Source organism: Siphateles boraxobius, unplaced genomic scaffold, assembly GCF_051911475.1.
Source record: "Siphateles boraxobius isolate OS27281-9 unplaced genomic scaffold, OSU_SipBor_1 53, whole genome shotgun sequence".
Taxonomy (NCBI): Eukaryota; Metazoa; Chordata; class Actinopteri; order Cypriniformes; family Leuciscidae; genus Siphateles; species Siphateles boraxobius.
Genome location: NW_027509175.1, coordinates 7389817 through 7402456, shown reverse-complemented (window position 1 = coordinate 7402456; position 12640 = coordinate 7389817). Strand labels below are relative to the sequence as shown.

General features: G+C 35.9%; 2 protein-coding genes across 2 annotated transcripts; both read left to right on the top strand.

Annotated features, from left to right (window-relative positions):
• Window positions 1-690: 690 nt before the first annotated feature.
• Window positions 691-2913, top strand: lratb.2 (lecithin retinol acyltransferase b, tandem duplicate 2). The gene is made up of 2 exons (XM_077205241.1): window positions 691-1197; window positions 2508-2913. The coding sequence occupies exons 1-2, from the start codon at window positions 691-693 to the stop codon at window positions 2661-2663; spliced, it is 663 nt and encodes a 220-aa protein (XP_077061356.1). The 3' UTR covers window positions 2664-2913.
• Window positions 2914-3398: 485 nt separating this feature from the next.
• On the top strand, window positions 3399-8992 carry rbm46 (RNA binding motif protein 46). Its single transcript, XM_077205239.1, has 6 exons — window positions 3399-3537; window positions 4171-4337; window positions 4949-5286; window positions 5485-5614; window positions 6315-7115; window positions 8393-8992. The coding sequence occupies exons 2-6, from the start codon at window positions 4193-4195 to the stop codon at window positions 8584-8586; spliced, it is 1608 nt and encodes a 535-aa protein (XP_077061354.1). The 5' UTR covers window positions 3399-3537; window positions 4171-4192; the 3' UTR covers window positions 8587-8992.
• Window positions 8993-12640: the final 3648 nt, after the last annotated feature.

Genomic DNA, 12640 nt, shown 5'->3' with positions numbered 1-12640 from the left:
TATATTAATTAAATATAAAAATACATGTTACGGTTAGGCTTTGGTTTAGGATTAGTTACTTGTAATTATGCATATTTACTGTTATTACTATGGTAAGTACATGTCGTAGTGTGTAACTACTTCATCTTAAAATAATGTGTAATTAATAAAAAATTATTTACATCTATATTTGAATTTGTGTTTATTTTCAGATGTTTGCCAGATCAAATAGTTGCATTTGTTAACGTTAATAATGCACTGTGAATGAACATGAATTTTGAACTTGCGTGCTATAGGATTAGGAATATATTGCTCATTGTTCATTGCAAAATGACTCTTTAATGTAAAGTGTAACAATTGTATTTAACCAAGGATAATCTTGAAAAATTGTAATAAGTCAGTTATTGGTTTTAAAGATTTACATCGGCATTGCTGCCACATCTGTTCATTATACAATCAGCAATACCTTTCTTTGTTCCAAATATAGAAAATATTAGGCAATTTTATCCACAAAGGGTGAGAAGGTCTACAGTCATTGGGAAACTATGCTTTGTTTGTTTCATTGGGCATGTGATGTACTTATTCTGGAGCTTTTTTCTGAAAAAAAAAACAAAGCCCTGGGTTTGTAATCCCCCCTCCCCAGTCTGCCTCGACTGGGATAAAGCCTGCAGGTGCCAGAACATCCAGAAGCTCACCACTTCTCCAGTGAGGATGTTTCCCCTACAGTTCCTCAGCCTTTTTAATATGGCAGTGGCCACCATTTTTGAAGAAAAAAAGAAGCAGCAAGTGGTCCCACATGACATCTCCACTTATAAAAGAGGAGATCTTCTAGAGGTCCCTCGAACTCTCTTTACACACTTTGGAATCTATCTGGGTAACAACCGTGTGGCTCACCTCATTCCTGATATCTTGCCAGTCTTGACCACCGAACAGAAGGCCCTTGAGAAAATGGTGACTAACGACCGGCTGATTTTGGGTGTGATAGCAAAAAAAGCAAGTGTCCGTGTGGACTCAGTGGAGGACTTTGCATATGGAGCAGAGATTCTGGTCAACCACATGGACAAGGTGTGCAGTCGGCCACCGTTTACCGGAGAGGAGGTGGCTAGAAGAGCTGAGAAGCTCTTGGGCTCCGTAGCTTACAGTCTGCTGTGGTACAACTGCGAGCATTACGTCATGTACTGCAGATACGGCACCAGCATGAGCTTTCAGACCTACCAGGTGAGATTTTTCAGAAGAGAGAGCAAATCAGAAGTCTGTGATAGCATGTTCAAAATAAATCTATCAAAAGAAAGAGGTTATTTTCATGTACTCTTGAAATAATTCATCTGAAGCTCTGATATTTGTAAATCTTCAGTATTATTAACCACTTTAATATTCATTACCAAATTAGACTTTCGAGGGTTGCTTTGGTAGAGTATATTTGTGACCATAAGACCGAATTTATAAGGACTAAAGGAAGTAAGAAGGAGTCTCAAAACTCTTTAAGCATTTCATCTCTCGCTATTTTGTTACTTTCAATCATTTCATGCGTGAGGAGACTGAGGAGGACACTTTTGCAAAAATATTGCATTGACTAAAAAGTCTTGAAATTAGGATATACATATCTTTAGCTGATGAACCATGTAGGTTAAGGATGTATTGCAACATCACTAATTCCATTTCAAATGGGATTACGCACAAAAATTAGGTTTAGAAATGAAATGTGATTGAGAAATATAAATCACTTTTATGCAAGACGTTGTTGGTGACTGTGTAGGGTTGTAGTAAAATATCAAATATATCAGTTATAGCAGTATATATATTTTCATTCAGATGTCTATAAGTGAAATGTAATAAAGCTGCTTAAATCGCAAAAGATCCGGTTCACCAACAGGTCAAACAAAAAAACAATATATGAGTCGCATACAATCAGTGCATAAAAACTATGAAGTGGAAGAGAACAGTCAGGCATGAACATGAGTTTAGACTATTTGACATTAACATTAGAGGTGATTTATTCTATTTATTTATGTTTATGATTCAGTTGCTCCAGTTGGTGTTGAGCAAGAATGTTAATCTGCAGATTCCAGGCAACAGGCAGTAATCTCTTTGAAACTCTTTGCATACACACACATCATCTATCTTTCTTTTTTCAGTCTAAAAGATGATGATATTCCAACAGCATGACAAAACTAACCACTCTCCAACTGTGGTGGATATGATTTTGCCACAGGAATCTAAAATATAGGCTCATCAAAGGACAACTATTCTGTTTTTTGTTTTGTAAGGCTCTCCAAATGATCTGTTTTCCATTAAATGAAAATGAACCATGGACAGTAGGAAATCTGTGGTGGTACAAAAAAATTATTCATTTATAACACCATTTCGGAAAATTCCACCAATGCAACACCAAAGAAAGTCATTACTGTCTTTGTTAAGAGAGACTTAAGATCCTCAACTGACCTTTCTCATTTTTAAAAAATATGTATTTTTAATTGAATGCAAATGCAAAATTCTAAACTTTGGAATTCTTGTTTTCTTCCCAACAGTTCTGCAAAGCTGTGCGCAAGATTGTGTGCAGCAAGACAAGTTCTCTTCTAAGTTTTCTGTTGTGCTTGTTCATTATGTTTTATCTGGAATCTGTGTCCATCTTTGTAATTTTACCCACGGTTTTCATCCCATCCACTATTTGGATGGCATCCTGAAGCTGTGTCAAACAACTGTCTGGAGAGACAAAAGGATATTTTTTGGATTTTTTTTAAATTTTTTATCATTGTTCATTATTTAGTTCAACATAGTGCTTCATTACCCTAAATTACATTTTGAGCATTGTAAAAACACACACACACAATATTTAAGACTTATCAGGGCAAAGAAGACCTTTCGATTAAACCTATGTGATCTTTCCAGTATTGTCATGTTAATAGCCTATCAGATAATTTATTTTCATACTGTATGTTGTGACCATAGACTGTAAAAAAATAGGTTGTGACTTACATAGGCCTATTTGTCATATCAGTATTAGGTCTATTAATTAAAGGACATTTATGTTTTTGTCTGTAAATGTTGTCTATTCCTGGACGATTCATGTATAGCCTAAATACTTAGAGTCTACTTGAAGGTAGCTACTTATTTAGGAAAACCATACTTGGTCTAAATAGTGGGACACTTTTGCCATTGAGATGACTTAGGCTACTAGAAAAAGTATCCCAATCAACCTGAAATAAATAAATAAATAAATAAATAAATAAATGGCATTTAATAATTTTAGCATAATTCTCCCCGATTTTCCTCAGAATTTTGATTTCCATGCACTTATTATTATTATTATTATTATTTTCCCTTCTTGAACGTTAATTGCGTAGTTGTGAGTTGCAGATCAAATGCAGCCCTGCTGCAAAAACGCCCGGGCAGCTCATTAGTTGAAAACGCGACGACCGTCAGGTAAATAGTGTTTGTCGTAAGTAACGTTAACAGGAACAGTAGTCAACAACATCGAACCGTCGTCGATCATCAAGTGTCACACAAAGTTATCCCCGTAATTTACGTTTCTTAATTAATTTATTGTGTGGCCAAAAGGTAAGAGAAGCGGTTTAATTGCATCAGTATCAGTTTGAACAATTCCAGTGTCATTTTTCATGAGAGCTGATAATAGAACTGTGTCACACATTACTCGCATCATACTATTATTCACTCACAGCTTGGTATATTATATAAAATATATTCGACTTAGGAAACTAACGTTAGTTTGGTTGACCCTTTTGCTTCCCGCTCGTTTAAATGGTCTGGCTGTTCTGTTCTGAATATGAACTTTTTACCTCAAAATCCTGACTTTTTTGTTGTTGTTAAGACTCTCTTAGATTTTATATAGTAGTGAATTTTCTTATTGGTTTATACCGTTTTATTGATGTTTTCGTAAAAAAATGAACGCTAAATTCGTATAAGAACGTATATTTTGTTACTTGACAGGTCTTTAGTTATGATGCTAATTGTGTTTGCTAGCTGAGAAAAGCTGCGTTCCTACGCGAGCCTTAAATCTCACACTCGTCAATTGTCTTTTTATCAATAAATATAAACATTTGTGTGTAACACCTTAACGTTTTTCTACTTAGTACTTCTCTACAGATATACACCTACGTCATTTGAACTTTCATAAATAGAGAGGCTCAAGTGTAAGTGATAGTTACCTGACACAACGGTTTTCTTTGGTAGCGCTGTGTTTTCTGACGTGATCATGGATGAAGGCAGCATCAATCAGGCATCTGAGAACAGTATGATGGACAGCTCGAAAGAAGCTGCTCTTTTATCCCTGATGGACAGGACGGGCTACAGCATGGTTCAGGAAAATGGACAGAGAAAGTTTGGTGGTCCACCTCCAGGTAATATGGAAACTGCATACAAGATATCATTTAAGTTAACACTAGGCCCCATGAATAATTGATGTATGGGCCAGAGGGATGGGGAAATATTGTTGACCAGTAGCCAAATAGCTATTTAGGCATTATTTTAAGCACCTGATGTAGATAAATCAGCCTTTCTAAAATCTCTGATTCCTGGGACAAAGTGTTCATCCTCTCCACAGATGACTACAAACCAGCAATGAGCTTTATTCTGTTTCATGACAATCCAATAATTTCTAAAAATAGAATAAAGTTCCAGCCAATGCTTTTTCTTGCTTAATATCATTTATCACATCATAGTAAGAAGGTAAAATGATGGCAAATGTAATTTCATGTTTAACAGTTTACAGTTAGATTGATTCATAAAAATATGATTTGTAAGTTGTCAAGAAAGTTTAAATTGCTCCACTCCTTATGATGTATTTAATCATATTTAATTTTTTATTAGCCTGCATCATATTTTACCACAAAATGTGCAATAATATTGCTGGAAAAATGAAGACTGCTATATTACAAAACCATTCAAGCTTAATATTTTTAGTTTCATCAGATAGTGGTGTTCATAATAATGAACTAAAGTTATGTCTCAGGTTGGGAGGGCCCCCCTCCTCCACGAGGATGTGAGGTGTTTGTGGGTAAAATCCCCAGAGACATGTACGAAGACGAGCTGGTGCCTGTTTTTGAGCGGGTCGGTCGCATCTACGAGTTCCGTCTGATGATGGAGTTCAGTGGGGAGAACCGTGGCTACGCCTTCGTCATGTACACAACGCGAGAGGGAGCCCAACGAGCAATTCAGCTCCTGGACAACTTCGAAATCCGCCCCGGAAAGTTCATAGGAGTATGTGTAAGTCTGGACAACTGCCGCCTTTTTATCGGCTCCATCCCGAAAGACAAGAAAAAGGAGGAGATCCAAGAAGAAATGATGAAGGTCAGTATATCACACGACTGCAAACATTAGAAACTACACAGAACTGTTAAAACTGTATGACATGTTCACTAGCACCATCTTGTGAACAAAAAACTTAAAAGAAATTGACTTCATTTTATAAGATAACAGAAAGCATATTAAAACAGTTGGTTGTAATCTAATGTCTAATCTTTTTTTTAATTTCAATTCTAAATCCAGGTGACTGAAGGGGTGGTGGATGTGATTGTGTATCCCAGTGCAATGGACAGGATGAAGAATCGTGGCTTTGCCTTTGTCGAGTATGAATCCCACAAGGCAGCTGCCATGGCTCGCAGGAAACTCATACCAGGTGCAAAAGCACAGTGGAAATATACATCTTATATACATAAAATATTTATTTGTGGTGGTACTTGATATGGCAAGCATTATTATTTCAATTGCTCATATATATAAGTTATATTAGTTTTAACCGCTTTGTAATCTTTAATCAAAATATAAAAACGTGCTAGGCTATGGGTAGATGCTGGTATGTAATGACAGCTTTTCACAATTCAGTCAATTCCTCCAGTTGATTATGGAAGTAAAACAAGATCTTTGCAGGAAAATCCATTTAAAAAAAAAAAAACCACTAAAAAAAACCACACATGATATTTTGTAAATAAATTAATTTTATTTCAGACAGATAGGAATAAAGTGGCTGGAGAAGCATGCCAAAATAAATTCTTCATTTATTATAATGGGAGCAAATTATTTTTCGATGTGTGCCACTGTAGATAGTGTATTCTGTTTTTTAATTTTTTAATTTAAAGGACAATCATTTTTAGGCAGGACTGCTTGATTACTGGCAGGCAGGCAGGACTGCAAATAAAAATATAAAATATGCAACTATCACACTATATTGAAAGTGTAACCGATTTGGTGGGCGGTGTTTCAATTTCAGCGGGTGCTTGTTTCACAAGGGTTTGAGCATGACACTTCAACATTACACTTGTTAAAACTATTCACAAATACGCAACTTGCTGTGTGTCAATGTCAACTCTATGTTTCAGGAACATTTCAGTTGTGGGGTCACACCATCCAGGTTGACTGGGCAGAACCTGAAAAGGAATTAGATGAGGAAACCATGCAACGAGTGCGAGTCCTCTATGTTCGTAATCTCATGCTGAGCACCATGGAAGAGACGCTTCGCTCTGAGTTCTCACGCCTGAAGCCTGGCTCTGTGGAACGTGTTAAGAAGCTGACGGATTATGCCTTCATCCACTTCTATAACCGCGAGGATGCCTTAACTGCTCTTGAGTCCATGAATGGGAAAGTTATTGATGGTTCGCCCATCGAAGTGACTCTTGCCAAGCCTGTCAGCAAAGATGGGAACAAAAGATCCGGACCACGGAGTAGCCACAATGGAATGGCAGCTGGCGGAAACTACAGTGATTCCAGCTTCTTGTTCCAAAGCAGAGATGATGTGAACTTTGGCACAGGAGCAATGGGTGATGGGTTATCTGCACGCCCCCTCAGCCTGCCGCCTCACTTGGGCAGCCCGTATGCAGTGGACTTAGATCGCTGTGCGTATCCATTCCTACCAGGATCCACTTTGGTCCCAGTCAGCCTGAACACCCTGAAGCCCAGCCAGCTGAGCTCAGCTGTATCATTGCTGGATTACTACTGCCACAAGAATGACTGGTCTCTGCCTGAGTATCACCTCTACTCCCTAGCCGGACAGGAGGGGAAAATACTGCTTATCTACAAAGTAGTCATCAGCAGCACCAGGAGCAGCTTCATGCCTGATAAAGTCTGCACCATATTAGAGGATGCCAAGGAGCTTGCTGCTCAGAATGCACTCTGGAACCTGGGTTAGTTTCTCTCAGTTTTTCTTTGGTTTCTGTAGTTTTTTTTTTTGGTACAATATTTAAAGGAATACCAGGTTACATACAAATTGAAATTAGGAGTACACTGATATCAAAATTCTGGCCGATACATACAGTATAAGACAGGGGTCGGCAACCTTACGGCACGTGGAAGGATAATCACAGAAGCGTGCACCTCCGGTCGCGGGAATGGTTTGTCCGATCTGCGAGCCAGATCAGGTTACAATCTCTCACTTTAAAAGTATTTATAACTAAAAACAGGCTGTAACTATGGGGAATGATTACCTTAAAATATACATTCATATCCAAGTTTGAGGGACTTTATTTAAATTAAATACATAGGCCTACACCTCTTTAGCTATTGTCATGTGTCAGTGATTATCCCTCTGAGTGTCAATGTTGGCACATGTGCCATAGGTTATTTGACCCCTGGTATAAGACGATAATTACTTTCATGTTATGGCTGAGACTATCCATGGCCAATGATTAAATTGTAACAATTTATTTTGTCTAAATAAATCCAAACATTTAAAACTACAATCAATCATTTTAAATATATCACAAGTGAACATTATAAAGTACAGTATGAAGAATTGATATTTCTTTTGATATTGGCATTTAACATGAAATGTACATTAAATTATTAGTCTTTTTTTAAAGATTTTTTATGACCATTAGATGACTAAAAAAATAATACTTCAATTAAGAAATTAATACTTTTATTAAGCAAAGACAATTGAATTGATCAAAAGTGGCATAAAACACATTTACAATGGTACAAAAAATTATATTTCTATCTTCAAAGAGTCCTGAAATAATGTCACAGTTTCCACAAAAATATTAAGCAGCACAACTGTTTTCAGTATTGATAATAAGAAATGTTTCTTGAGTACCAAATCAGCATATAAGAATGATTTCTGAAGGATCATGTCACATTTTAAAATAGATTAAAGTAGAAAATTGTTTTTTAAAATTGTAATAATATTTCACAATTTACTGTTTTACTGTCTTTTTATTGCCTTAAAAAAAACATAAGAAACTTTCTTCAAAAACATTTAAAAAATCTTACCAACCCCCAACTTTTGAATGGTAGTGTAAATATCAAATATCAACTGATATATATCCTAAATTGATTGTTACAGATAAATTAAAATGTCACTATTGTCTAACAAGCAATATATTGTGCAAACTACTTTCAGTATGTATGTACATGTTAAAGGTTGTGTTTTCTTTGTGCTTGTGTGTGTGTTTCCATATAACAGATTGCGCTATCAGTTCCCCTGGCTCCCCTTTGAATGTTTCTTCTCCTGCACCTTCTGGCTCTGGTTTCCTGTCCTTTGGATGCAGGTCTCTGCCTTACCAAGCATACCCCATGGCCTCCATCTCGCCTCCTCTACCCATCTCCTGCTCCTCTGCCCAAAGACTTTACATCCCCAACCAGTCATCGTTCCTGTAGTCAAGCCATCCAGTATCTGAAAAGTTACTTTACTTGTTTCTTAAATGTTCATATTCTTAAATGTCGTTTTTATTGTTTCACATATTTTTCGGTTTAGTGCTGTTTTAATAGAATGACTAGCTGCGGCAGGATTTTTGTTTTTTATTTACATACTGTAACTTTTACTGTTGTTGTTTGTTTAGCTGAGTATTTTATATATTCTGTTTGGGTGTTTATGTCCCTTTTTTATTCTTAAGAAGTAAGTTATTTACTTTAGAAACAGTGTTTGAATAGAAACTAAAGATAGAAACTGTTAAAATGAGCAAAAAACAGACTCATCTTCTTAATACTGCAATAGTGAGTAGGTAATGTTGCACGTTCAACTTTGTGTCACATTCCCCCTGGCAGATTAAATTTCATAATTTCATTTTGATTGTTCATTTATTATGGATTTAAAAAGAATGTTTTGATAATGCTAAAATAGCCAACAATGCTCAAACATTATAACAACCTAGTCAAGCCTGTAGTTAGTACATTAAAGGTGCACTTTTATATTGTTTTAGTATTTGTTTTTTGTTTTGTTTTTTGCGCTTGGCATATTTGGCAGTCGTCCTCAATTTATATTGCTAGGTAGGTTGCTAGGTATATGGATACCTCAACATGAATGCAGTGTCAGGCAAAAGCAAAACTTTTCATCATGATCTCATGTCTGGCTTAATATTGCAACCCGCTCCATGTAATATAAAACAGCTTTTATTAGTCTTTTATAATTTTAAACCTTTATACAGATTTCCTTATGTGTTATAATTTTAAGCACTTTTAAGTCATTTGAAGCATATTTATTGTAATTATTTCTGAGTCAGATATTATTTGATTAAGGTAATTAAACCAAGTAAATATTCAAAAAGTACAGAATAATAATAGTTTTGTGCATACAAAATTAAACGGACTCTGACACTAGGATACAGGCAGAATTAATTTCATTTTGCATAAAAAGTTAAAATATCCAATGACTAAGATAAAAAATTCAATCAAATTGTGCAAATTTTAGAATTAAAAAATTGTGCACGTGTTGACAGTTTAGTATAATTGTGTGTCAAGCTCCTGGCTTGACTCATTGCTGTCCACTCCTTAGTTGTTTTCAGTAATTGGATAGCCTCTGCTATGCTCTGTAACAATTTTAGATCACCTTAGTCAGGATTTTTTAAGAATTAGATTATATTGGCAATGGAGATGCTGTCTGTTGTGCAAAGCTGGGCCTATCTCCCAGTGTTGCTGCTCACAGTGATTTTTAATGAGATTTTTGATGCTTTGGAGGAAGTCTATGTTCATAACAGTGAGAGATGTAAACCAGTATGGAGGACGAAAGGGAGTGACACAGAATACTTTCATTATAAGAGCTCTATAAGGTTTGTAAGATCTTTTTTAGGTCACAAAATTAGTTGTTCTTTACAAAATATAGCCATTAGTGTACTTTTTGTGTTTTATTAGCTTTATTATATCCATTTGGTATACAGGACAGTACAGAGAGAGAAAGGAAAATGGTGTGATTTGGAAGCGCAGACTGGACCTGAACCGCCATTGCATAAATTCTGCATTGGGTCAAGTGTGTATTTGAAATATTTAATTATAAATGGAATTTACTTACTGGTACTTCAATTCTTTAGCCTGTTTTTATTGATGCCCATAAAGGACCATGGGACTGGAATCCATGAAGTACACCAGATAAGCAGATGTTTGAAGAAGCTCAGGGGACGTCTTTCAATCCAAATCAGGCATGTGGCTGCATCTCTTCCCAATTCAATTGGGACATTTCTAACATTGGTTTATTTAAAGATTTTTTATTTCCTTTTTATGAAAGGCAGAACAAGGTTTGCTGAACAAAAGTAGCACCTCGGTTCATCATTACTTCTTCATTCTTGTCATCAGGTGCAAAAGTTGCTTTTGGGAAGTATTGTGAAATTTCAAATAATTTGTAGTTTGAATAGGCCAACAGTATAGGAACTAAAAATGACAGTCCTACCCCAGGTCTGGTAATTATTTTTTCAAAGCTGTTGGAAATTAACCTGTCCACTCTTGGTACTGATAAATACTTTCATGATGTCATGAGGTCTTTTAGCCTTTCGTTCTGTGAGACACTTCACCTGTTTGGCGTTACTGTGGTGGCCATTGACGTCACATAGGCTATACTTCATTGGATTCAAAGGGAGTACTTCAGCTTTGAAAATACTGAAGGGAGCAGTGAAGGGGGCTTTTAAACATGACATCTTCAGAAATCCTGCAGTAACCTTGGAAACCACAGCCAAAAGCTGTGTTGCTAGAGAAACAATGTTATCCCCTCTCAAAAGATGAGGTTAACCAGCTTCCTGAAAGGAAACTTAAAAGATGATGTTTACCATTTTGGTGTATCTCAAAGATTGACGGTATTTGCTATCTGAACAAATATTCAACATTTCTTTTGTATTGACTCTTCTCATAGATGTATTATACTTGTGTCTACTTACTAAATATTAGTCAATGTGATGTCCGTCACAAACCTATTTAGAAAAACAAACTGCATGATGAACCAATGTGCCATTTGTCCTATAGAATCAGACTTTCCTGTTAAAATTAAATTATTGTGGCTTAGGACACATTTTTGTGTATATTGTGGGTTTCTGAACGGGACTATAAAGGTTCCATCTTCAATACCTATCACTAGAGGGCAGTGCAACACTTTGTGGCTGCAAAATTGTCCCAATTCCACTGAATTTATGTTGAGGTGATTGCTTGAGTTCTCTGAATATTTTACCAGAATAGGTTTTAATGCAGTTCACTTATATGGATATCTATTCATTACACGCCTCCTCCTCAAGTAAGTCCCATATATATATATTTTTATTTTTTACTCCATGATCATATATAATTTTGACCTCATTTACATTGTGTTCTTTGAACATGATTGAGAATGAATGTTAAAGTGGGTAGTTGTTGCCAATTTTTAGTGAATGCATCTTTATGTAGCTCTTTGCTTCTTTTTTCTTCATAAAGTGAGTGGCAGAGGTCACATGTTGGTAATAGTATTCTACAAAAGGCTGTTGCCTTCTCCTTTTTTAACCCTTAAAACACCTATGATCACCAAAATGACATTTTTGAAAGATTTTTACTGTAAAAAAATATTTATCCCTTGAAAAAGCTTGAATGTAACTACCCACTTGCTTCGGATCCATGAGTATGTAAATTAGTCCCGCATCCACTCACGCCAGCTCAGATATGCACTCGGTCAACTTTACTCAAGTTACCTATAAACGCTGCACAATGGTATTGCTCTTTATAATGTCAGGCACAAAACAGCAATTAATATGATTAGCCATTTGCTTGACTATGTTATCAAACAGCTAATAATGTATTGCTAATGTTACACAAACCATGTTCGCCATCTCAGTCTGCCTTCTAAAAATCAGCATCCTTAGAAACGCTTTGAACAACTTAGAGCATTTGTGGAGAAAGGCATATAAGTTCTTCATAACATCGTAAAATACATCATATGCATAATTCACCCACTATATTGCTAAATGTACCTGATCATATCAACAGTAAAAAAATACCGGGATGACCTGGCTTTTCTTCAGACTCCCCTGCTTCGCAGAATAGTAATGAGGATATGCTAAAGCCTGCCCGCACATTGACGTGATTGGTTACAAGAAAGTTTGTGACGTCAGAAACATCAGTGATTTCAAACCGCGTTTTCGAGACTGTCTTTGTTTCACTGCAGTTTTAAGGAGAAAATACAGCAATGGTGTTGACTTATGAATTTAAACATGATTTGCCTGAAAGCATATATTAAAAACACCACATTGACATAAAAACAACTTTAAAAACTTGATTTTCACCACAGGGGGTCTTTAACTTTTAGAGTTTAACTTTTCTTTTAGAGTGCCGCAGCAGTCACACCTTTTTCATTAAGGGACAATATTTGCCCCTTTAATCGATTTTTTCCAGTTCATTTTTTCCTTTATAAATACTTTTATAAATCATTTAAAATAAATAATGCTTCAAATAAAACAATCTTCAATATGCAATCATGGTTAAAGTG

Coding starts and splice junctions, on each gene's coding strand:
- lratb.2 (XM_077205241.1), top strand. CDS start 691: ATGTTTCCCCTACAGTTCCTCAGCCTTTTTAATATGGCAGTGGCCACC. Junction 1,198..2,507: donor TGAGCTTTCAGACCTACCAG/GTGAGATTTTTC, acceptor TCTTCCCAACAG/TTCTGCAAAGCTGTGCGCAA.
- rbm46 (XM_077205239.1), top strand. CDS start 4,193: ATGGATGAAGGCAGCATCAATCAGGCATCTGAGAACAGTATGATGGAC. Junction 5,287..5,484: donor TCCAAGAAGAAATGATGAAG/GTCAGTATATCA, acceptor TTCTAAATCCAG/GTGACTGAAGGGGTGGTGGA. Junction 5,615..6,314: donor TCGCAGGAAACTCATACCAG/GTGCAAAAGCAC, acceptor TCTATGTTTCAG/GAACATTTCAGTTGTGGGGT.